This window comes from Triturus cristatus, chromosome 7 (genome assembly GCF_964204655.1).
Source record: "Triturus cristatus chromosome 7, aTriCri1.1, whole genome shotgun sequence".
NCBI classification, from domain to species: domain Eukaryota; kingdom Metazoa; phylum Chordata; class Amphibia; order Caudata; family Salamandridae; genus Triturus; species Triturus cristatus.
In genome coordinates, this window is record NC_140590.1 from 530,996,685 (window position 1) to 531,023,890 (window position 27,206).

The 27,206-nt window shown below is 44.2% G+C and overlaps 1 protein-coding gene across 1 annotated transcript in view; it reads left to right on the top strand.

Moving 5' to 3' along the window:
• The window catches only part of ST6GALNAC2 (ST6 N-acetylgalactosaminide alpha-2,6-sialyltransferase 2), a 237,284-nt gene that overhangs the window by 141,448 nt on the left and 68,630 nt on the right, over positions 1 to 27,206 (top strand). The window contains exons 3-4 of the mRNA XM_085616909.1: positions 14,336 to 14,390; positions 15,169 to 15,340. Of these exons, the coding sequence (XP_085473035.1) occupies positions 14,336 to 14,390; positions 15,169 to 15,340 (227 nt within the window). The remainder of the gene's footprint in view (positions 1 to 14,335; positions 14,391 to 15,168; positions 15,341 to 27,206) is intronic.

Here is a 27,206-nt window from a genome sequence, read left to right on the forward strand (position 1 = left end):
AGTGCCTTAGAACATACCTTGTTGCTTGGTACCCTGGCAGTGTGTGCTTTACAAGCCGCTGGTAAGAGGATAGCTTGGAAAGGGGTGCCTCTTAGGTTGGTAACAGCTCTGTCCCATATTGCTTTGTGTCCCATTATTTGCACCACTTGTACTCATACCATTCATCTTGGAGGTGACCGTGTATATGCCATTCCACCGTGGCTCTTGACACCCTCCCTGAGTCCAGTCGCCAAAGGAGAGGGGGTGCAGTGTTACCCCTGTCTGTGATGGAGAGCAGCTTCAGCCTTCTAAAAGACAGATTCCGGTACTTTCATAAAAGGCGGATGCACTGCAGAGTGCGCCAAGAAACTTACCTAATGCCATAAGGATGTTGCGCTAAGTTTCAAAACATTGAGGAAGCAACCTCCCAACCCCCCTGTGATGCAAACCAAGGTCCTGATGTGACTGAAGCTGCAAAAGGAAGGAAATGCAAACAGACATTCACCAACAGTAAAATTCAAGAGATAAGTGCCTCAACACCTTCTGTGTTAAAAAACAAAAAAAAACACATATCTATAAAGTTTAATTTTAAAACGAAAACCTGCTGTTTATGAACTGGTGTCTTTAGAAAATCCAAACGGAAAGTAAGTAGGTCTGAATATTATTCAATGATCATTTATTACTGTTAGCTCGAATTCGCAGAATTACATATTCTACCTGGAAACGCCACCAACTGGGGAACTTGTAAAATGACTGACTGAACGATTTCTGGAGGGAATCCCGCAGCACGCCTGCTTTGCTCAGGGGACTATGCTGCTTGAATCATTTCCATGCACAAGTTTATCCATGTGATTTCCAGCCCCACCTCCCTCAGACGTTTGGCTCCTCGCACGTCGTGCCGTGGCCACCTCAGACACGGGGACACCGCTGAGGCTGGAGGCTTGCTCACTCTTGGGTGCAGAAGCTCCTTCCACAGCACCAACATGAACTATTTGCAGCTCTTCCATTGCTGATGTCATCTGCTCCAGGCCCTTACCTCCACTGACCTCCACTGAAATGCCCCCTTTTATCCTGTAAGTTGACAGTGTGAGAAGTCAACACATGAGCAGCACAGGCCAGCCAGTCAGGGATCCTTCGTGGATCGCTCCGCAGAGAGCAGCCACTGCCTCACTCATTGCCTATCTTTGCGATTCCTTTTTTTAAATTTTAAATCTTAATTTAGACATCCAACACATACATATACTTATAATAGTGCAGTTACACAATATACATTTCAAGACGTATGTACAGGGTGTCAATTATTTTTCTTAAAACCCTCCTCTCCTTCTAACCTACACCCCCCTCAACCCCAAGGCCTAGTCCCCCTTCCCACCCCACCCTCGCCACGAAACCAAAGGAACCCAATTTAAATCAAACCTATACATGCTCGAGCCTTTAAGTTTGATATATAACAAAACTCACTTTAGAAGCTGATTTAAGTTTCTCAGCAAAAACCTAACTTACATAAATTAAGTCAAATAGTATTCTTGGCTCTTAAACCTCTTTGTGTGTATATCGATTTCTCCCAGCGATAGGTAGCTAGCAGTGTACTGAGGGAGGTTCTTTATCTAGCCAGACAGTAGCCAAGCAAAGCCTATCTACTGCCATAGTGGTGAAGAGCAAGACCCGATTTGGATCCATCATTGCTTGATTACTTACTCCCAGCATAATTACTTGCGGCGTAAGATCCACCTCAAATCCCAGCATATGCTTGATATAATTACCCACCTCACCCACTAAAGCTGATAATTGAGGGCAGGTTGTGAACATATGTACGCTATTTGCGGCAAAACAGCTTCAGCGAGAGCAGTGTATGCCTGTGGAGCCTCCCCATTTAGAGATCCGTGCTGGAGTGATATATAAGTTCAGCCAGATTTTAAAACATTGGACCTGTAAATTTGCAGAGAAAAAATGCAGTCTGGTTTAATAGTAGAAAGTCCTCGCATTCCCCCACCCCTGCTTGCACCAGGTCCTGCCAACGATTTGTATGCTTGATAAGATCCTCCTCCATTGTATTACTAAGTAATTTGCAAAATCTGGAAATTGGTGATTGAACCCCTAGTGCTAACTCCAGTAAGGGGACCCTGAATTACTTTCTGAAATAGATAATCCCTTACTTGTAAAAATTTAAAGAAATGATTATTTCCAATCCCGAATTTCCTCTTAATTGTATCAAACGAGTGTATTGTGTTATCCACCATAAGATCGCCAATATGCCTTATACCCTTGACTATTCAGATTTTCATATATCCATCTCGGAAAATTTCCGGCAATAAATCATTATCTTCCAGAGGGGTATATCTATGCAGCCTATTTATATTGAGTTTCTTCCTAACGGCCGCCCAAATCTTAAATGCTCCCAGCATAATCTTAAACTTTACTCTTTTAAAGTAAGCAAAATCAATATGTTGCATGAGACAGCCATGGGTTTCCGCCCCTATTACTAACCTATATATTGAGATATTGGGTGCTTCCTCAGTAACAGCCATCTCTTTTCCCAGCAATACAGCCATCTGTTGTAGGGCTGCTGCCCAGTAATAAATCTGGAGATTGGGAACAGACCACCCTCCCTGGTCTTTAGGTATGGTCATATATCTTGGTGCTCTACGGGGAAGTTTCCCAGCTAACAAAAATTTCAAGATTACTTGATTAAAAGCAGAAAACCAGATCTTGTTTATTTCTACTGGGATAGCTCTGAAAAAATATAAAATTCTGGGCAAAAATAACATTTTAATAACATTGCTCCTTCCTAGGAGTGTAATATGTAGACAGTTCATTCTATTAAAATCTACTTTTGTCTTATGTAACAGAGGGTCCAGGTTAATTTGCACAATTTCATCCACATTGGCAGAGATCTCGACCTGTAGATATCTGGCATTTCCAACAACCCGTGTGTCGTTCAGGCCTGCCCTGGTATTTTTAACAATCATCATCTTATTCTCATTAAGAAAGTATCCTGAAATTTTGCCAAAAACTTTGGCCTCCCTTTCTACCTCCTTAATAGCCTCCAATGGGTTAGCTGTCATCTGCGTATGCTAGTATCTTTGTATCTCAGCCAATAGCTTGAATGGCCTGTATCTTATTATTCTCCGCGATTTTCCTGATTAGAGGATCTATGTACAGTGCAAATAGTAGTGGGGAGCAAGGGCACCCCTGCCGTGTACCACGAGCAACTTTAATTACATCAGATGTAGCACCCATCAATGCAATCCTGGCCACGGGTTCCTGATACATACGTCGGATAGCACCAATAAAACCTTTACCGACTCTCTTTGCGATTCCATTGGGTGATGCCCATTCCTAATGCTCCAAATACATTTCCTAGGACACCTACTTTTTTCCCCAGGACCAGCATGGCCTTCAGTTGTTGACGATGGACCATCAGCATTGATATCTCTACAGCCCTGAATTACTCGGTGGGAGGTGAGACTCCACTCTCCGCTGAGTCTATTATGGAGGAGACCTCATCTCACTGCTTCTGGTTTGTCCAGAGGGAGAATGCAATGGTGGTTGGATAGGTCTAAGCCAGCACGGCAGGCTTCTACTGGCTGCCGCTCTAGCTTCTCAGCTGTTGGCAGTATTCATGTTGGATCTGTCAAACTCTACATCTTTGCCTCCTTTTTCTTTCTCATGTTGTGGCGGGAAAGCCTATAGAAAAGGCACTGCTTAGTCTTAATTTGCAAGGGCATTTATTATCATTTCTGAATGCCACTCATATAGTGTTTTGAGTGAGGTAAATTCATATGTCAGAAAAGGACTTTCTATTCGCTATCGAACGTTGTATCTCCTGGATTCCTTGCCAGAGCTTCTTTTTAGAGGTATCAAGCATATTTAACTTATCACCATCCTCATCAGCCACAATACATCCTTTCCACAAGAATTTTCAAATTTGATGTCAGAGGACTTGCTTCCTTTTACTGCCTCTTTCCTCGCTGGCCCTTGGCTTGTCATTCTTTCTGTGCTTTCTTCTGCTCCTGTGCACCCCTACTGTGTACTGTGTGCTCTTCTGGCAAGCAATGTGCTCCAGGGGCTTTTTTCCTGGTTGTGATGCCATTGGCTGCACAATTTGCAACAAACACCGTATTGCAAATCGAGAATTGGTATATTGCATTAGAGAATCCCAGGAAATCGACATTGGTAATGAAAGTACGTAGTAAATACGGTTGTGCACTTTTGAAAATTGCAATTCGGAGTTTATTGCAATTACCGATTGTCAAATAAATGTTTGCACGTTACTCCCCCAATTTCCTTGAACTCTATCGTTTTACTGTCCATCTAACTGGAAAAGTCTGTGGACCAAGGTATGACGGGGTGAAAGACTACTAGGTGCGCTTTTTACATTATCGACTGGTTTGTGACCTCACCTTCATTTTGTGATTTGACTGATATGGGCATTCTCAGATTCACAAATTTTTCTACCTCATTAGTATTTATGACGCAGGAGTCCTTTTAAGAGTTGCTATGATTGGTTAGAATTTATGGACGGGAGCCTGCTAGGGCCTGCATTCAGTGTATTTGCATTCACTAAATGCCAACATTTATTTACAGCAGACCATAGAATTTAGGTGGGCAGGATCTGCTTTAAAGAAAAAGGCAGCATTCAGCGAATGGGCACGGACTACTGTAGTTCTCCACAATGCCAGGTGCACATATTCACAAGATGGAAGCGGTCCCTTCAACAGCTTCCACCCTGACAACAGAATGCCATTTCCTTCAGGGACTTGGCATCAGATCAATGGCTTCCATCACAAACCGTATATATATATATATTTCATTGCAATTCAGTAGGAAGAAGGGACGCTAACTTTGTACTCCCTGCTCATGTCAAAAATCGTAATTAGTTGAAAGTGCATTTTGTTAGTCTTCAAGGCGACTTACGTTTTTATGGCTGCATACCCTGCCACCTAACAATTCGCAGGTTTTGCAACAATAAAAATGCATAGTATAATCAGTGCTTTCAGCCAGTGTATTGTTTGTCAACAGAGGCACTTATGACAATCTGCCACATTGTGGCAGTGTCTGTCTAATTAACAGATGAGCACAACAACAGTTGTATAATAATTCAATATACTTTAAATTGGCTAATAGCTTCCGCCCAAGCCAGTCTTATAGCTTCGGGGGCCTGGAATAGTCTCAATTGTCACATTTGTTTACTACTCCAAGTAAATACCAGTTGTGATCAAATCTGCACCTCTAGATTAATTTGGGCAGGGCAAACATACTAAGGTTTAACTGGACTGGTTAATTCCACCCCTGAAAACAGTGTTTCACCATTGAGCAGTGTGAAGTAGCACAAAGGAGGGTTTGCACTTCTTTGTACTCCAGCCTGTGATTGGCTATGGGATACACCACAAACACCCAAAAATGTTTGGTGCCAATGAGGGAAAAGAATATAGTCCTAAGTATTTGCAAATAGCACATCACCATCGGTCAGAGTAGCAGCAGGTTCGCGGTCTGCACTTCTGGGTATCTCTCTTAGTCCAACACTCTTGCCCCATTTCTTGCAAGCCTCAACCTGAAAATAACAGTGCAATCACCTCTCTCATTTGGAAATAAAGAATTCCCTTTCACCCTTTCTCTGTTGTACAACTTCTGAGCTCTAGTTTAAGGATTTTGAGACCAGCCCCATGCAAAAAATATATTTTGCCATGTGGATTCTCCATTATCCGTAGCAGCAATTGCATCTGTATTTATCGGCCACCCTCTTGCGGCAAATTTCGGTGGAGCTTCAAGCAAGCAGTCTACATTGGCCATAATGTTTCGTTCTGGCCATCGCTACCTGCTCGCGAACTTGCAACCAGAAGTAGGGGGGCAAGATGGCTCTGTCATCAGGACATTATATTTACAGCTATTGGCTTTTCCTTTGGAAAATATCAGTATGAGTTGTGTTAGTCCAATTTGGTCTGTTGGAGGAAACTAACGCAGCCACTTTCATGCGCCTTCTTAAATGAAAACTTAGGACAGTGTCCCAGTCCTAGGTATAAACCTGGCCTATTGATCCAAAAGCCGATTTTGATATAATTAAGGAAATAAAAGCAGCCATTTCTTTGTGTATTGAAGCTTTGTTTTAGAGCTAGGATTACTTTATTCAGCTGCTAAATACAACTGCCATATTTACTACTTGAATTTCCTGTAGCCACCTTTTATAGTAGCTCAATTATGTTACCAGTTCCAAAAAAACTACAAGTAAAAGCTATTCATATGAGCCTCGCCTACATGGCAGACAGACACTACAGCCCTCACAAACCCCTCCACCGAAGTAAACTGCCTGCTACTCTATTCAGCATGTTGTCCCATTTCCCCATTGCCTTCTCCTCCATCACAGCCCCTGCATCTTCTCCAAATGCAGTTTGCTGCCTCAGCCTTTCCCTGTAATTCGTATGTTTCATCTCATTTGGCATAGCAGGCATTCATGGCACCCTGCCTCCTCTGCCCACCCCCAACTTCCCTAGGAGCATGCTCACCCACTCTCATAAAACACCACACTAACTGTACCAGTCCAACTTCTTCCTTGCAAGCTATGTTGAGTCCACGAGCCATATTTCTTACCCCAAATGATCTTTTACATCCACAAAATGTCATTGATAAATGCCATTTTTGACTCATTACCCCCCTGCACCTCGTTGTTATAACTAAACATGGTTGTGTTGTAAGCATGCATACTGTCAAACAGATCTCCAAGACTGCCACTCATGTTAGGGTTTAAATTAAAACCAAACTAGTATTTGAAGCTTCACCCAAGACAACACAATTATACAGACTCACCCATTTTGAAACGCTGAACAGCTTACAGCATGTCTGAGAACCCCTGGCAGTGGTGATGTGCTCATCATCTTCTACCTTTCAGTGATTTATTTATTCAAGCTTCTTGAATACCAAATGCCATGGTTAGATTTAGCACATAGATAAAGAGCCCAACATACAAGTCACGACAAGCCAAGTACTGGTGTACATGTATATGCATCTGGTGGCATTGACTTGTGCCCTTGCATGCTTCATGTAGCTCATGAAGGACACTGGCATATTGTTCACATAGTTTAACTCTAGGTACTCACGCTTATTTGCAGATTTCCTTGATATAGCTTTTAAAAATTGTAATTTTGCCCGATTGTTAGGCCGGTTTTATTATTTTGCATAATTTTGCACAGTTGGGGCTTCTTGAAAACGAAGTTTAGGGCAGCGGTAGTAACTAAAAATGTACGAAAAAGGGGAAGTCTGACATTTTCCCCTCGCTGGAGACCAGTAGATGCGCCAAGTTTTGGCAGTTTGCACTCTAGCTGTCAAGGGAGCCCACATGCATAAAGCTGCGGCTGTTGCACGATCGCGCCACCAGCGCACCAAAGATGAGTCCATCGGATCCCATTAGCGTCCCGACAGTGGCCAGCACCAGCCACTTTGACAGTGGCACCTTAGGAGGTATACTGTGCATCTCCTACCCGAAGGACCTACTGCTCAGATTAGCTGCCATACAAAAGTGCCCCTTACACGTTCCACCACTTACACTTAAAAATGGCCACTCCTGCAATAAATGTGGCTTTCAAACGATTCCTACACCTTATTGCAAAAACACTGTTCTCGCTCCACAGGTCAATCAAAATAGCCAGTGGTTCTCCGCATCCTTGATTAATTTTCGTTTTTTACAAAAACATACCACCAACATTTTTCATTTTCTCTGTCTAGAACGACCAGATATGCTGTTTATGATGGAAACCTGGCTGTCAAAGGTCTCAGACACCAAAATTGCTAAAGCTATTCCCAAGGGTTACAAAATACTTGACCTTCACAGCCCTAATGTGTGGGGTAGCCATAGGCTTCAGGGAAAACTACACCTGTTCGATGATCCCAATTGAAGATCTAGATGGGGCAAAAGCATTGGGCTGCTGTCTCGCTTTATCCCCTCACCAATCCATAGCTGGGGTATTAATCGATAGACCTCCAGGCCCCACAAGGCCCTTTCTTAATTCCTTGGGCGATGCACTAGCTCTGCTGGCCTTAAGATATGTACATATTATAGTACTGGGAGATCTTAATTTGCACATGGATCAAACAGAAGATAAATAGGCGACTGCATCAGTATATACTATGGCATCCTACGAAAAGACCCAACATGTCTTTAAACCCCCACATCAAGCAGACCATGTACTGGACCAAGTCTTCTCCAATGTTGAACTGCAGACTTACAAACCCATTCCCGAAGTCTGGGCTGATAATTTTTTGATTAAGTCCGGATGGCCTGTCTTAAAAAATATTACCCCTCCCTGCAAGAGCTCCCCATGTGTCAAGAGCGTTACATAAGGTCCAGCAAACTGTGTTACTCCGCTCTCTGGAAGAGAGCGCTCTCTCTCTTTCGGGCTTAGTTGAGGAAGACACCAGCTTGGTCAATAGCTTGATTTGTAATACAACCCATAAGTTGGCGCTGGTTTCACGACCTGTACCCTGTAGAAATAAGCGGTCAGGTCCCTGGTATATAGACTGTTTCAGGGTAGAGAAGAAATGCTGCAAACACTTGGAAAGGCGGGGCCGAAAAGACTATAGAGCCATCGACAAAATCTCATACAAATCAGCAAAAAAGGATGTCGTTGATCAAAAGTGCAAAGAAACTCTATTTTGAAGAAAAGATAGGGGTAGCAGAGAATAAATCGAGGGAAATGTTCAAAGTCATAAAAAAAGTTGTTACTTTAGGCCTGTGCCAGAGGTGAACAACCATCTGCTGTGTGGTGTGAGCAGCGGGACCTCCTATTTTCAAAACAAGATCTCTAATATTTTAGCAAGATAAGGTAAACATGCCAACATTAATTCAAAGAGCTATATCAATAAAGCCCTAATTAGTTACTTACAGCAAACAGACTGGTAAAATCTCTAATATTCATTCAAAGCGAGTGTATACTTTAAAAATACAAATTTATGTTGAAAAGTCAGTTTATAAATAAGGGTACAAATGCAAATCACATTAATACAAAAGTGGCTGAGATAGATTGTTTATACATCAGCTAATTTCGCATAATCACTTTTGTTGTAACCCATTTCAAATATTTTCCAGTGAGATGAACATAATTGAATAAACAATTAACTTTTCCAAAGAGTTTTTCTTTATGCATGAAAATGGGTTGAATTGTCGACGTTTTGGTCGCTTTCATCTAAAAGACCATCTTCAGGACAAAATGTTCATATGTGGTCTGAAGACTGAAGACCCAAAATCAAGGAATGAATACAATCTCGATTGAGACCCGATCTCAATCGAGTATACACCTGTTTCCCCCCCTTTTTTCTGTGGATACACTGGCTTTGAAAGAATATTAGAGATTTTGCCAATCTGTTTGCTTTAAGTCACTAAATAGGACTTTATTGATATAGCTCGTTGAATCAATAAGATTTTCTTTAAAATAAATCGCTTGTAGGCATGTTTACCATATCTTGATCTAGATTTACCCAAGCTTCCAAGGGTTTATCTGGTTGGCCAATTTTATTTAGTATAATATTTAAGCAAGCCTGACCTTCTGTATACAGTTAGACGAGGGTTTGATTGGTATAGTGAACATGAATACGGTCACCGTAGTGGAGCCATCACTACCAATTTTTTACCATATGCCCTTGGAGGGGACACTGACGGCTATTCACAGCCTTGACTCCGGATCACCTACAGATTCTTGCCCTCCCAATCTGTTAGAACTAGGTGCGACTGTCATCAGCCCTCTAGTCAATAAGTGATTAATGCTTCTCTATCTATGACAACAGTACCACATACCTTGAAACAGGCAAAAATTCTCCCACTGTAAAAAAAAACAAAAAAAAACCCTCGCCAGACTCCAAGAACAGTCCAACTATAGACCGATATCTCTGTTGCCAGCTCTGTCCAATGTGCTGGAAAAGTTTGTAAACAAGCAATTCTCAAAGCATCTGGAAGGCAATAACGTGTTACACTCTAGTCAGTCTGGCTTTAGACCAAAGTTTATTACTGAAATAGCATTGATGAAGGTGACTGAATATATCAGAGGCACCATGGATACAGGGGGAAGGCTGTGCTGATCATGTTAGATCTGTCAGCTGCCTTTGACACGGTCCCCCGCTCCAGGCGCATCTCCAGTCAATTGAAGTGGAAGGTCAGGCCCTGATCTGGCTTGCATAGTTCTAGAGTGGCAGAGGGTCGGCGGTATGGGTCTCTCATTTCTCTTCACAACCCCTGAAATTAACAGTGGGGGTGCCTCATTTGTTACACCATTAGCACAGTTGGCAGCAGTCTTGGGCGCAAAAGTGATCTCCTATGCAGATGACACACAGCTCCTTTTCTCGTGCAAGAAGAGAGAAATGATTGCAGCAATTGTATTTCACTGAATGACCATCAATAAATTGAAGTGTAATGCAGACAAAGCAGAAGTCTGTTTTTCGGTCAAAATTCCCTGGCAACCTGGCAGATATTTTGGCCGTACGGGGCCCTCCCCCACCACTAGGCCCTCAAGGGGAAGTAATCAAAAATATCGGTGTCAAATTTAACAGCCCTCTTTCTTTTCAACCAAAAATTAATTTTGTGGTAGGCTTCTGCTTTGGTCTACCTCGCATTCTAAAGAAGTTGCTACATTTTCTCAAATTTTCCGGTCGAAAATTTATCGTCCAAGCACTTGACACATTGACATTGGTTAATAAAATCCAGGTGGTCCAGAATACGGCAGACCGCATTCTTCTCGCCCTTCCATTGAGAACACGTGTCCCCTCATCTTCGTATCCTGCACTAGCTTCCAGTGAAGAAGAGGATCCTGTTTAAAGCGCTGGTCTTAGTCCACAAAGCACTTCACCACCCAGGATCTGGTTACCTGAGTACTAGAATAAGCTTCTACCTCCCCTCAAGGAACATGCAATCCACAAACAACCCACGGGCAAGGATTCTCAAGATTCGCCATGCCAGAGCAGCAGGGCGTGCCTTATTCTATCTGCGGCCATCAGCATGGAAGAAGCTCCCCTTGAGCTCTGCTCAATGGAATCCGCTTCCATGTTCAGAAAAAGACTGAAGACCTGGCTGTTTGCACAAGAATAGAGGTCCTCTCAAAATGTGTTACACACTCAGGATTAGCTGTGTGCTATATCAATTCTGTTTCATTCATTAAGTTTGACTCTAAGGTACGACCCTTGCTTGTGGATATAATAGCATCCACCCGACAATAATGCTTTCCAAAAGGTCAGTACACAGGAACTAAGAAATTTGCATAAAATGTAGACCACTGTAAGAGCGTGATGTGATTTTAGAAGAGGTATGACGAGAAAAGAGGTCAACGGTGAGTAAACCAGATTGAGCTTAAAGTCTGAGTCTACAATCTAAACCTGTAGACCCTGTTGCACCTCAGGGATGGCAATTTGCCTAAATCTAGACCCTGTTGATTTGTGTTAACCTGTGGGATAGCTTAGCTCTGTGATGCCTCGTAAAAGGCCAGAAGCAGGGGCCAAGCTGGAGAAGGACCCACCTAAGGTTTTGTTAGCCACTGGTTTATTATACCTAGGTCTGAATATATGTGTGGGAGTTGTGACAAAACAACATCAATGTTGGAGGTGGCCGGTAACATGTCCTCACTTGCACAACGTTGAGCCCTGAGGCAGCCTTCAGGAGCATCTATAAAAACTAGAAAATATGGGAAATCCAGGTAGGGGTACTTTGCGCAGTCTTCCCCCCTCTCCCCCCAGATCCCTTCACTTTCACCCCCTCCCCAAACAATGCCTCCCCCCTCCCCCCCCAGGTTTTATGCTGACAAAGGGCCAGTTTGCAAATGCAGCACTGCTGAAATCCCCACCACAAATTAACTCTGGTCATTCGGTTGAGAGGTAAAAGGTCACTCATTCCTGTCAATATCCTGTGAAATCTTGCTGGACTCAGGACACGGCTTTGAGCCAAAACCGCCCCTCCTCCCTGCCCAAGGGCTTGATGGAGAATTTAGGTAAGGCCTCCTGATTTCCCGCCTGGGCAGTTGCCATCAAGCGGAGTAATTCCAAGTAACGGGGGCATGTCAATTACCTAAATTCCTGGGAAAGCAAAGGTATGTATGGTTGCCACAGGGTTCGATATGCATCATCTTGAGCTGACGGGTAAGGGTTAACTTTTCCATGCCCAGGACATGCCGAAGGCAGTGAAGCTACCCCAGGTGTGTCGGTGTTGTGTCCGTGCCCCACAATGCCAGAATGGTCTGGTATGCCACCCCCAGTACTATACTGATATGTCTTCCCCCTATGCGATGTGAGTGGAAATTTGAAGTCTTTGGGAAGACCTAGGATGGCGTAGGACGGGAATCTGGAGATTTGAGTCTGGAGATGAGTATCGATATCGTTTAACACAGAGTCCCAGAATGAGATCAAGTTGGGACCTTCTCTTAGAATGTGCAAAAGAGTGCCTTTGACAACACAATGCTGCCAACATTCATCACTGCGGACTGGGTTGTCCCTATAGAGTCTAACTGGAGTCATGTACCAATAAGTAGTGATTTTCATAGCTGTTTCTGAACTACTTGTGCTATGTGCAGAGTGTCACGCTCTGTAGCATATGTCTTCCCATTCTTTATTGGTTAGTTGCCTCCCAAGTTCAGCTTCCCAATGTAGTTGTGCAGGGATCTACGGTCAGCTATTGAAGGGAGAAGCAATGAATCGAGTTCCGAGACTAGGTGCTTGTTCGTCCGTTTAGTGAGAAGCCATTTTTCAAACTCCGTCAAGGGTCTCTAAGCCCCTTTCCTCATTGATGGGTAGGTGCCGTTACCGTTTAGCCTCAGAGATGACAAAGTAATTACGAAGGCCCTCAAACAGAATAGCTCCCTCCTCGTCGAAAAAGTGCCTTATAGCTCTGCAACTTGTCTCTTCCCAGATCTGAAAGGAGGGTCCCTGTCCCGGGGCGAACGCAGTATGACCACCCCCAGGGCCTTGGGGGGGGGGGGGAGGGGAAGGGAAGTAGACAGCCCCCATTTGACAGCCCAGTTGTCCCAGACACAGAGCATTGAGCCCATGACCAGGAAAATATATAGACTCTGGGCTCTGTGCACATGAAGTAAGAATGGAATCTTCCCCAATGAGGTTCAGGTGATTGCCCGATCCATAAACTACTATGGTTTCTCCAACTCCGTCCTGGACCATTTAACCACGTAGCGGGGGACTTCAAATCCCCTCTGCATGTGGGCACATTAACTCTTTCCGCATGTGAGTGTATGTATCTGCACAGATAAAATGAAATCAATTAAATTGTGTCTAGCGACTATATTTCACTGGATGACCATCAATCAATTTTAAGTACAATGCAGACAAAACCAAAATTTACGGTCAAAATTCCCTGGTAGCCTAGCAGATATTTTGGCCATATGGCACCCCCCACCAGGCCCTCCTTGGGAAGTAGTTAAATATCCTGGTGTCAAATTTGAAATCTGTCTGTCTTTTCACCCACAAATAAATTTTGTGGTAGGCTTCTGCTTTGGTCTGCTTCGCATTCTCAAGACAAGACGTTTCTGCATTTTCTCTCAGTTTCTGCCACAAAATCTGTCTTCCAAGCACTTCGCACACCGAGGTTGGACTATGTGAATGCTCTGTATCTGCGAATACCTGACTACCTGGTTATTAGACTTCAGGTGGTCCAGAATATGGCTGCCCGCATTTTTCTCAACCTACCGTTGAAAATGCATTTGTCCCCTCGTCTTCGTACCCTTTACGGACTCCCATTAAGGAAGCGGATCCGGTTTAAAGCTCTGGTTGTAGACCACAAAGTACTTCATCACACAGGAGCAGGTTACCTGAGCTCTACATTCAGCTTCTACCTCCCCTCCAGGAACCTGCGATACACAAACAGCCTACAGGCAAGGAATCCCAAGACTCGCTGTGCCAGGGCAGCAGGGCGGGACTTAGCCTATCTGGGGCAGTCAGCATGGAAAATGCTCTGCCTTGAACTCTGCTCTCTGGAATCAATTTCCATGTACAGAAAAATACTGAATACATGTCTGTTTGTACAAGAATAGAGACGATAAAGGTAGGATTTTGTTGAAAAAAAAATCCTCAATACCCTGACCTTCGCAGTGCACTTCAAATCACTATTAACCTATCACCGCTGCTCAGAGGAAAATAACCCAGTCTGGCTAGTTAAGGTGCTCCGCATAGAAGCAGAATCTCACAGCCGGGTGCACCAGACACTAGCCCCGTTACTAATGTGGTTTCCACGGGAGGAAAGTGCAATTATGCTCTTTAGTCAAGAAGACGACCACGATTATTCACACGTGAGCAGACCAAAGTTGTCGTAGCCATCTGAAATGCTGAACTTGACATGACGAAGAAGCGGAACTTATAACAATATCTGGTTTCTTTGCAGAGAGAAGGTGCCAAACCCCTTGGAAGCCGGGAGCACTAATATTACCCTCGAGAAGGTAAAGTAAAAGTGTAAAAAATACCTTTAAGCTGCTATATCTTCTTTCTAGTTCACCATCCCTCTATACATTATTTACGTTTTTTTATTGTTCTCTTATCTATTCTTCCTTTTATTTTTATGTTGTTGGCTACTCTTGCTCTTCTTTCACTTTTCTCATATTGGGTCATTGTAATTTTTCATTATTTGTTTTCTGCTTGTAAGATTTTGCTTTTATTTTTCTGTTATAGCCTCACCTATTCTACATCCCCCCCCTTCTCTTCCCCCCTTTCCTCTGTTCTGCTCTTCTTTGCTCTCCACTCCTCATGTTCGCCTAGCTTCCCCGCCTCTCTTTACCATCCTTTTCCTCCCCTGCCTTCCATTTACCTTCCCTTCCTCTTTTACTCTCTAACTGGCTCATCCTCCTTTGTTGTTCTCTTTTGCACTCATGGTTGTCATTATTCTCTGATACCATCCTTTTCTTTCTTTGATCACATGTCAGTGTCTTTTGGCTGAATCGTTATTTTTATCAGCTTCTCTTCCTTCTACTGTTGCAATATGAATGCTTCTTTGTGTGGTTATCAGCACTTCTTCATTTCATTGTTGTTTTGTTTTCTCTTCGTTCTTTTATTCTCTAGCACTTGCATTTCTTCCTCTCTCGCTCTCTCTCTCATCGTTATTATCCTTTCCATTCCTTTCTCCTTCATTTTGTGCGAGGTGTTGATCTCGCCTTCCCCCTCTCGCCCATGCATCGTGTCCACTCCTTGAGCTCTCAGAGCCTACTGTTCCTCTCTTCGCAGCCTGACTCCCCTTGCATCAATTCCCTGAAAGCCAAATTGAAAAAAGACAGTCATTATGGCAGTCTCTTCAACTTGGAGGTGCCGGTGTTGATGTGGGAGAAACATGTGAAGTCGTGGGATCGACTGCAGAAGTGGAGCCCTCCCTACGGATGGAAGGATCTTTCTCAGTCAGGTAAGTGACTCCGGGCACACTTACATCCTGGGCGGCTGAGGGGAAAGATCCACCTCTTGGATCCTGATCTGAGAAATCGGCATCATTATTGTTGGAGAGCTGGTCCTTCCAGGTGAGCACCATCAAGGCATATTCACATCCAGCAGGTGTGGGGGCAAGTACACTGATCGCCCCACACACTTATGTTGTGGCTGTGAGATGGTATTCATCAGGAACGATGACTTCTGATTAGTCGCATCCTGTGGATGAGGTGGCCAGTCGATCTTAAGAGACCCAAGTATATTCATGTCCAGTGGACCTGGTAACCAACCTTCTTAGGGGCCCGAGTTATGGCTCGTCCACATCCAGATGTGAGAGAGCCAATCACCTTGCTGCCCTCCGCGAAGCGCATTCATGCCAGGGAGGTGAAGGAGCAGGTCCTTCCCATTTGAGGATGGTTCCGGGCTATGCACCCTCAAAAAAGAACCTACACAATGCACCGTTTTAAAACGGAGTTCACAAACATTTAGCAATGGTCGTAGTTTTTAGATATAAAATGAATTGTTGTTGTTGGAGCCTTTTTTGAATGAAGGAATCTTCCACTCTGTTGTCCCCTGAGCTGGCAAAGAAGAGTAAAACCCTCCCTCTTAAATAAGGTCAAACCCTCTCCAGTCCACACACTATCATTGGTTGAGGCAGCGCTGCACCTTTCTGCTGCAGTGGAGGCTGAGTGGCATGACGAATTGATCTAGATTTATCCAATCAGATTTAACTAAAGGATTGTGACATAAACAGATTCAGGGTGAGAGAGAGAGGGGCAAGCAGTTAATACAAAGTTCGTAAATGTCCTGGTGTAGGACAGAGCTCTGGGGCAGCCTCATTTAAATGAGGACACCGTGCTGTTTGGAACCAGGATTCCTCTCACTGACACTGTGGTGCACTCGACGCACTTTCAGTAAAGGACCCCTCCAGCTCAGCCGGTGCACTGCTAGCCCTCGTGTTCTTTCAGAACTGCAACCTGTTGCTGCATGCACTACTGGCAATGCGGTTCACTGAGGAGGCCCAGCAAAGCCCTAGCAATGCCCCTCAGTCCTGCACTCTCCATTGCGCCTGATCTGCCAATATAGGAGTCTACACATAGTCGTAACCCTTGCCTCATTCATGACCTGCAGGACCCCCTCCTCTTTCATCACTGGGACACACAGTCAGTGTTGCAATGCACGTGATCGGCCTCTCTCCTGCTCCTCCTCCAGTGCAGGGGCCTCTCTCCTGCTCCTCCTCCAGTGCAGGGGCCTCTCTCCTGCTCCTCCTCCAGTGCAGGGGCCTCTCTCCTGCTCCTCCTCCAGTGCAGGGGCCTCTCTCCTGCTCCTCCAGTGCAGGGGCCTCTCTCCTGCTCCTCCTCCAGTGCAGGGGCCTCTCTCCTGCTCCTCCTCCAGTGCAGGGGCCTCTCTCCTGCTCCTCCTCCAGTGCAGGGGCCTCTCTCCTGCTCCTCCAGTGCAGGGGCCTCTCTCCTGCTCCTCCTCCAGTGCAGGGGCCTCTCTCCTGCTCCTCCAGTGCAGGGGCCTCTCTCCTGCTCCTCCTCCAGTGCAGGGGCCTCTCTCCTGCTCCTCCAGTGCAGGGGCCTCTCTCCTGCTCCTCCTCCAGTGCAGCGGCGTCTCTATGCACGGCTTTGCAAGTACACATCCACCACTCCCTAAGCATGTCTAGCTGTTGCAGCGCCCTCTCAGCTTTGATAATGTATCTCAGTTCGAGCCTGCAGTTCTCCTTTGTCCTCCAGGGCAGGAAGCCCATACAGCAATAACCGGCATCTCTTTCCCTACCTCAGCCCCGAGTATTCTCCACACAGCTCTAACAATGCACCACTGTCCCCATCCACAACCCCTGCCATCCCTTTCCAATGTCCATGGAATGATTGTCAGAACCCGTTGATGTACCATTATCACTGACTCTTCAGTGTCCCTGACCTTTCCCTCTGCAACCCCCTCCCCCCCACCCCCTCCCCAAACCATCTTCTAATGAGTAACGGTTCTTGGGATGAATGGGCGAGGAGGGACGAGTTGCCTGATCTTTTGACATTCTGATGCGTAAAGGCCATCAGTGTCTCTCAGATTAATTAACTTTTCCATCAGAAGGCCCTGGGACAGAGGCTCCCATTGTAGCCTGCTGCCAGCGTTCTGCAAGCAGATCTCCTTTCCAACTTCTGTCTACTCAAGATGCTGCTCATACGATGCACATGTCCTGCCCCTCTGGGGAGCTCGTGCTCATCTCCCTTCCCAATGGGGGTTTTGTTGTCCTGCATGGGTGACTCTCTTCAGAGGCCTTTTTAGATGCAGTGAAACTTGAGCTTTTTAACATGGCCTAAAATTAAAATACACTCTGTATTGTGACTACTTTGGGTGCATGCATGGAATGTTCTTCTTTATGGTGAGCAGCACACATCCAACCCCACCGCACACTGGCAAAGGAAGTAAACTCGCAATGAGAATGGCATAGGCGCTGGAGCAGACATGATTGAAACAATGCTCTGATGTCTTTGATATGGCCAGTGGAATAGACGTGAAGTTCAAGTGACATTCCACCTCTTTTAAGGCCAAATGTTGGGTAATCAAAACTGTGGGTCCAGAGCAAATCTTAGATGCTTGTGCCTTTGTTGGCCCAAGAGATCTTGACCGAGAGTCTAGTTGGGCAAAGCTAACCACATAGCTCAATCCATGCACAGTTTCAGTCATAAAGGCACATGGCATTTTCTGTTTCCCTCTAGGCGTTGGGGTCATGCAAATTAGCTGCAGTGATCACCCTGAATCCATATCCACTTGAAATATCTATCTAACCTTTAGTTTTTAATCACAAAATTCAGTTATCTGGAGCGATCAGGAGCTGCCTCAAGTCCCAACAAATGTTGCTTAAGGACTTTTCTGAAGCACTTAACACCAACTGCCACTTTTGCTCCCACTGAGGATGCCAGAGAACTGATCTTAGTCTTCGCGCATAACACGCTTCTCTGGATGAAGGTCTTATTGGTCTATTATCGGTCAGTTGAATTGCCAAAATCCCACACAGTCGGATACTACCTGTCTTCTTTTTCAAGGTTGATGTGTCAATGTTCATGGGCAAGAACAGCAAAATCGTCATCTATACTTCGGATGACAACTTCAAATATTTTTAACCCCATTTTCCGACTTTGCTTTACACATGGAAATATCTCGAGACTACTAACCTTCCCACACAAAAAAACAGATTCTACCACTGACTTACATGAGCACTATTACCAAACCTCCCCGTTCATCTGTGATCTTCCCCGTTCCTTTTAACTTACTCAGTCTTCTTTCCTCCCCTAGACTCTCAGTGAATTCTCCTATTCTCTGACTCATCGCCCATGTGAGCCTCTTTCCTTTCCAATTCACCTACCCAATCGCCAAACCTAACACACTCAAACCATTCTCCATTTATCCTTTTCAGGGATCACTTACCTCACCAATCTCCTTTTCTGATACATCGATGTTATGTTATGTTATCCGGATTTTAAAGCGCACAGCTGCTCCAGCAAAGGGGCGTCCCGGCGCTATAGTGGACAGAAAGCCAGACACAAGTAATACCACAAACAAGAACACAACAGAACTAAGATTCCAGAGGAAAGAGGAAGGTTTTAACTGCCTTCCTAAAAGCAAAAAGTTTGTTGATTGCTCGGATATAAACAGGGAGAGAATTCCAGAGCCTGGCAGCAAGAACTCTGAAAGAGCGACCTCCGGCCCTAGCTCTCTTAAAGTGCGGGACTGTGACCAAATAGTCACCTGAGGATCTGAGAAGGCGCGAGGGAACATAAGGCAGAATGAGATGCTCCAAAATCTGAGGAGAAGAGTGCTTCAGAATTTTAAACACAAGGCACAAAGATTTAAACTTAATCCTCTGAACAACAGGGAGCCAATGCAGTTTAACAATGGTATTTTTGGCCGAGCAAAATCTCGGTAAGCCGACCAGAGCCCTGGCGGCAGCATTTTGAACGCGTTGAAGTCTGGAGGGTTCAGCCAGATTAGCTCCCAACAAGAGAGAGCTTGCATAGTCCAACCTAGACAGAATCGTAGCTTGAACAATAAGCTGTCTGGTTGGAGCGTCAAAGAATTTAAAAATAGGTCTGAGCCCCCGTAAGATCCCAAAACGCGTAGCAGCAGTTTTCTTGGTGTGACAGGCAAAGCCAAGTTTGGAATCGAGCCAAATCCCAAGGTTCTTCACCTCAGTAACAGGAAGGGGAGTTGGACCAAGCTCGGATGGCCACCAATGATCACCCCATAGATGACTCTGCTTGCCGACAATGAGCACTTCAGTTTTTTTAGCGTTCAATTGCAGGCAGTTATCTGTCATCCAGCGGGCCACTGAGCTCAGTCCTTCGCGGAACTTGGCAGCCTCAAGGTCGGAGGCATCACTTAAATCAACCGCCAGCTGCGTGTCGTCAGCATAGGACAGCATAGTCCGGTTCCAACGCTTGGCGACAGCAGCCAGCGGTTGCACATAAAGGTTGAAAAGAGTGGGGCTCAATGCTGACCCCTGCGGCACACCCTGAGCGATAGGATAGGGTTTGGATTGAAAAGGAGGAGTAACAACCCTAAACGTACGACCGGATAAAAACGATCGAAACCACTCAAGTGCCACGTTATCGACACCAGCCTCACCCAAACGCTGTAATAAGATAGCGTGGGAGACGGTGTCAAAGGCGGCACTGAGATCGAGAAGCACCAGTGCCGCCGTTTGACCCGAGTCAACCACGGTACGCAGGTGCTCAACCATGAATAACAACGCAGTCTCAGTGCTATGGCCGGGTCGAAAGCCATTCTGCGAGGGATCCAGAATGTTAGCACGATGAAGATGGTTAGATAAGATGGCGTTAACATGAACCTCAGTAAGTTTTGCAGCCCACGGAAGAAGAGATATAGGGCGATAGTTCTCCAGCTTTAGTGGATCCAAGGCAGGTTTTTTTAAAATCGGCATCACCTGAGCTTGTTTCCAGCTAGCAGGGACACAACCAGACGTCAACGATAGATTGACAAGATCACCCAGGGGAGGGAAACAAAGTGACGCTGATTCTCTAAATTGTGCAGGTCGTAGAGGATCCCTGGGGGAGCCAGATTTAACTTTCGCCACAATTTTATTAAATTCTTCCATCGAAAGCTCTGGAAGAGAACACAAAGAGAAAATAGTCATAGAGCAGGGTTCCGGCTTCTCCACAGGAACAGATGGAACAGAGAAGGAGCGATAGATGACCTCCACCTTTTCCACAAAAAAGGCGGCCAGGTCCTCACAGTGCGAGGCAGAGCATATCTCAGCGACTGGGGCTCTACTGGCAGTGAGATCCTTAAGCACCTTAAATACTAATTTAGTAGGATTGGTGCTGATGTTAAATTCACAAGAGTAATAGGCCGCTCGGGCTTTATTAACCACTCTATGATATTTCCCAGTCCTAGCACGATAGATCGCTTTCCTATCTGGCGAGTAGGACTTACGCCAGGCTCTTTCAGCTTGTTTGCATGATTTCCTTAAGAGCCGGAGCGAATCATCGTACCATGGACTGGGTTCAACCCGACGGCACTTACTCTCAGCGATTGGGATCAGACAATCCAGGGCTCCAGTCAGCCAATTACAAAAGAGATCATATCCCGACTCAACATCCAAAAAAGGGCCTAGAGGATATTGATCAAGAAGCCGATGAAAATCAGCTAATTGCAGCTTTCTCCATGGACGCCTAAGAGGCACGGACAAAATTGCTTTTTGAGAAAGATCTTTAATCACAAGGTGAAGCTCTATAAGATGGTGATCAGTCCAGGCCATAGGCCTGGGAGGCAGCACTTTAGCCGCAGATAAATTGGTGAAAATCGGGTCCAAAATATGTCCACCAACATGAGTACAATCATTAACCAGCTGAAATAGCTGGAGAGCTTCCAAATCAGCAAGGGTACTACTAACAGCAGGAGAAAGAGGCGTATCGAAATGAAGATTTAAATCGCCAATGATGCTAAAGTTAGCAGCCCTTAAGGCTAGTGTGCTGACAGCTTCAGGGAGAGCTGACCTAAAGGCGGCGTCCGGGCCCGGAGGCCGGTAAATAAGTAGCCCAGAGAAAGTAAAATGTGGATTGACCGAGATGCGAAAGAAAGCACTTTCGCATCCAGCTATATCCATAACTTTCCATACGCATGTATAGCAGGATTTAATAACGGCCGCAATGCCACCTCCTCTCGAGTTGCGGTTGTGAGTAAAAATCACATACTCAGGGGGAAGAGCCAAGTTCACTGCAGCCGAAGCATCAACATGCGACCAAGTCTCTGACATAAACAGAACATCAGGGGCTGCGTCCGTAAGTAAGCCATACACATCCTGATGATGTTTGACCAAAGACCGCACATTAAGATGACAGACCTTAAAATTATGCGACTCCTGATAATTTACCAGTGGAGGCGTGATAGCAACAGGGCAGCCTAGGAGGACTTTCCCATATGCAGAGATGGGGGACAGGAGATGGAAGTCTGAACACGCACTTAGGGCAAATATTAGGGCCAGAAAGAGGATGAAGCGGAATATGCGTACAAGGCAATGGGTCACGAAGACTAAGCAGCACATCTCTGGTATACATGATACAGAAATAAGCAGAGAGACAACAGCCAGAAGAAAAGAACAGCAGTGCCCTACCTTAGCCCTGACTCGGCGCGGACGAGCGCAGACGGGCAGGACTCTGGCACGACTCAGGCGCAGGGAAGGCGCCCACACTGCGCGTCACCGCTGCGCGCTTGAGGGACTGACTTAAGTAGGGTGTCCACGAGTGCTCAGCACCACTGGGACACTCAAGATGGCGCCCAAGCAGTGTCACCCAGTCCCACTCGCAAGATGGCGACCAGAATCCCTCCCAGCTTCCTGAAACCCCGGAACCAGACCCGCTAAGCAGCGGTGTTACTACTATTACAGTGCAGGTAAGGGGGCATTCCCCAAACTAAAAACAGGGAGAAAATAAATTAAAAACAACACAGATAGAAAAACGGGAGCGTTTAAAATTATGTAGGACAATGCACAGCGCGTCTGCCCCACTGCACTAGATACAATGGCGCCTACACTGCAGCGCGAGTCAATGGCATACAAGGAATCACAGCTACCTGTCGATGGGAATATATGCTATTTTTTCCTAACTCCCAACCTCCTTTCAATCCAACGGACCATGTATTACTCATATTCCCACCTTCAAAAATCAAAGACCAAGCAGTACCTAAATCAACCCCTTGCACATCATCTCTAGAGCTTCAACACACTTCAGAACATCTAGGTAAACCAGATTAATGAAGGCCACTGTTACCAGGATCACTTATAAATCTTTAACTGTGCTCAACACCCACACACCATATCGAATTAAAAGATATACTAACAATCTAGGAAGGGCTCTTCACACCGGAGTCCTCCTCCACTGTTGAATACTTGACTATTTTTTTATTCCTTTCTCCACCTCGCTCTCAAACGTAAATTCTCAGCCAAACAGACCCAAACATGGAGACACCAGTCACATTAATGTCTCTTTGTTTGTGCCAAGAGTTACTTGTTCACCCAGATAAACAATATATCAATGCGATCATGGCCCAATACAATGAGAATATGTCAGAAATCTTGAATGAACTAGCCCTATACACAGTCGAGGCGAAAATCCAAGAATCCTCAGTACACTAAAACCTCGAATAAAGACCGAAAGTATCTTAGCACTATTAACTTCAACGTGCACATTAACCCTTCAGTACATTTTTAGAACATTTCTGTAAGGATTGTGGGAATTACAGACAACATATTGCTAATGCCAATGTTAGATTGATTCAAATGTAAATGGATGTAGCCAATGAACATCTGAAATCATCAAACCAACCACAAATCCTAATCTACTGGTTAGTGATTTCAAAGAAAATTATTTATTTGAAGAGAAAATCGTAAAGATTGAAACTTTCCTATCACTCACAAACAGTTACCACATTCTTAACTCGCCAGTTAAGAATTAATAGATGCGGACACCTTTCCAAGAGATCACTATGAGCAAAGTGTTTAACACTATAAAACTGTGTAAAACCCTTGTTTCAATTCACAGACCCAATTCCAGGCATGCATCTCAAAGACATAGGCACCCCAGCTGCCCTATGTTGAATGAAGCTTATCAATTTATTCCAGAGACAATGAGTGGTTTCTGGATTCTTCATCTGAGCTCAAGAAATCTCTCTCCTTCAATAATCCAGGAGAACACCAATAGGATCTGAGCAACTTCTCCTGCCCTGTGACAAACCTTTTTTCCTGGTAAAAGTCCTAGAAAGCCATGTAGCTACACAGTTAAAATAATTCTATCATAATCAATTTATCTGACAACCTTCAATAGGGTTTCATAATTGGTGTGTAGTATCAAGACCACCAATCAGCAAATATCAAGTGATCAATTACTCTTCCCAGGGGAAGGGGGCTTTTGTTCACTCATCCTTCCTTTAGCTTCAGTCTTATGAACATCTTTAGAGACTGCAGGGGAATTAATTCAAAAGTCCACAGATGCTTCACCTCATACACAAAGAATTGCAAACAGCAATGAAAAATAAGTGGTACCCTGATAGCACCCTCTTGGATTCGTTTTTCTCCGGGATTTATTCTGTCCCCTTCTCTTTTCAATCTTTCTGAAGCATTAAACAACTTTTATCACCTAAACTAGAATGATACTCAGCTACTTATCAAAGTCTCATCCCAAAACACTGCACCCCTGCCCTGACTCAGATTCTTGATGATATTCAATCCTCCTTCCTCAAATTGAATCCTTTAAAAGCACAGTGCCTGTATCTTGGCTGAGAGAGAACTCCATTGAAAATGCGACTGAGTTCCCTACTCGCCAAGACTATGAATCATCCACCTGCCCGTTTTAAATGTGGGCGGACTATAGTTTGATGATGGTTTGGCTATATGTCCTCCCACCTCCTTGAGAAGGGTTCACATGTAATGATTTTTCAACACCAGTCATCACAGGGAAAAACCTGGCAGTAAGGGGCATTGAAAAGTACTCAAAGCCCACCCACTGCCATGAGATTAAACTCCCATGACATGGGAGGAATTCTTTTTTTAAACAACAAAACACCGCTTTGGGATTTTCTTTCTTTTTTTTTTTTTGTTTTTAAATGTGTATATATATATTTTTTTTAATTTGGGCTGTCTAGCAAAGTTGCAATGCCTTGTTAGGGATTACCTTGATGGCAGTTCCTGTCAATGTTTGAGATGTCCGCCATGGTTGGATTTGCTTAAAATTCCAAAATGAAAGTTTGCACTTATTGACAGCAATGAATTATTCGGCTTAACACTATATAAAAATCAGAATTTGCAAACAATCATACATGTTCAAGCCAAATGCACCAGTCGCATCTCCAACCCTTGCATTGCAGTTCCAGATCTCAAAACTGTAGGTTAATCCTTGTCCCTCTCAAGATATGGGAACTCCCTATTATCGGGGATTCCAAAGAGACATCCTGCTTCTCTGAAAGCAGCCTCCCGCCCTACAGCAAGGTTGGCATCGGGCACTAAATATGCTGACCCATTCTCGTTCTCCCCACTCTTCAATGGCTACCCATCAAAGCTAGCAGCATCTTCAAGCTGGGTTGTGCCATTCACAAACTTCTGCAGTCTAGGGCCCCAAAAACCCTTAAACAAAACATACGTGTGCGGAGATCTCCTCATACGAGGCGGAGGATCTCCGCACACAAAGGACAACCGGAGGGGTTGACCTCCGCATGCTGGTTTGTGTATTGCTTTTCGTGGTGCATTAGTAGTACATTTGTAATACTTCTAACGTAACAAAAACAGTTTGTGAATAGGCTACCATTGACTTTAAAAGTTGAATACATGTGCTATGACATGTTTTACCAATTGTGACAGTAAACATATGGCAAACAATGATGTCATTAGTGTTGGAAGACTGGCGATTCTCCAAGCAAAGTGAAATGAGAATCAACATTTCATTAAAGACGCGGATGCTAACATTATATATAACATCTTTTATTGCCACTCCTGCAGCACCTTTAAAGACTTCACAATAGAACAGAACACTACAACTGGAACACACAAGTCCTTCAATACTCATACATCCCAACATTCTTCCTCTTTTAATGCAGTGAACTGGAACGTCTTCAAATAAACTCTTCTTCTTGAAAACGTCCATCTTCTTTTTAATATATCTTCCATTAGTCTGCATAAAATAAAATTTATTCTAACTCTTTTATGCCAACCCTTTTTTTTCTAACGCTAAACTTAACACTTTGTTTATATTCAAATTATCCCTAAATAACTACTTCCTCCATAGTTACCCAAAGGTATGTGGAGGGTGGGATAATGTTAGCCTCCGCGTCTTTAATGAAATTTTGATTCTCATTTCACTTTGCTTGGAGAATATTATGCATGTTCAAAGCCTTCCATAACAGTATTTGAAACATGCTCAATTGGTCTAAAGTAATGTCTTGCAAATGTTCCTGCATTTGACCAATCTCCTGCCTTTAAAATTTCCTCCAATCTACCACCTGACAAATACATTTTGCTTGCCATTGCACCACGTAAAGAATGTGATTTGAAAATTCCTACATCCAATCCACACACTTTTATCACATTTTTCACCCATCTGGAAATAGTAGCAGTACTAACAGGATGAAAGGGTTTCACATAAGAAATTAAGACTTGATTATCTCCATCCTTCCTATTCTCTAAGACCCTACTCTCATACTTCTGTAAACAACTCACAACACACAACTTCTTTTCCTCTTTAAATTCTGGATAAAAAACAGAAGTTGACATTGTTTTAGTTCTTTTACTAATTTAAAAAAATACACCATCTAGTCCTATAATTTTTTTCATCTATCTCCAAAGCTTTAACATCAGAAACCCTCTTTCATGATACCAAACACAACAAACACGCCGACTTCTCAGTAAGTCTCTTAATTTCCAAATATTTATTAGATGGCCATTGCAAAAACAAAGACCGCATAACATGAACATCCCATAAAACACTGTAACGTATCTTAGCTTTTCTCCTTATTCTCTTACTCTTCATGACCCTACATACCATCACATTTCTACCTACAGATTTCCCATCTATATATGAATGACCTGCCGAAATATCAGATCTATGACAATTAATGGTTAAATACTCCAACCCTTCATGAACTTTTTTTGTAAAAATGTTTTACAACTTTCACCATAGGAGCCTCCACGGGATCCAGACTCCTTTCCATGCACGAACTACTCCAAATTGTCCAAACTCCTTTGTATCTACTCCTTGTACCAGGGGCCCATGACTCTTCCAACAATTCTGCAGCCTCTTCTGAAAGACCTTTGACTCCGCTAGATCTCCTGACACTTTCCAAACAAAGTTCAAAACCCCGCTCAAAACCAAAGGATGATCTTCTTATTCTGCATTCTTGAGTAGTCCCTCTCTGGCAGGCATCAAAAACGGTTCCGCACAAGCTAGTTCCATTACTGATGGGAACCAAACTTGAGATACCCAAAAAGGTGTCTCTAGGACTATCTGACTCGTCTCCTGTCTCAACTTCAACAATACTCTCTGAATTATTGCGAAAGGTGGAAAAGCATAGCCCTTCCTCCCTTTCCATCCCTATTGAAATGCATCCATAGCAGCTGCTTTTGGGTCCGCTCTCCAACTGAAATATTCCTTCAACTGAAAAGTCAAACGACTTGCAAAAAGATAAACTTCCAAAGGACCCCACACACTGTTTATTCTACAAAAACAACTCCTGTCCAATTTCCAGTCGCTGAAATCCCTCATATTTCTTGAATTCCAATCTGCACACACATTCAGATCTCCTGGTAAATATTATGCTTTAATCACTATCTTGTGTTCTAG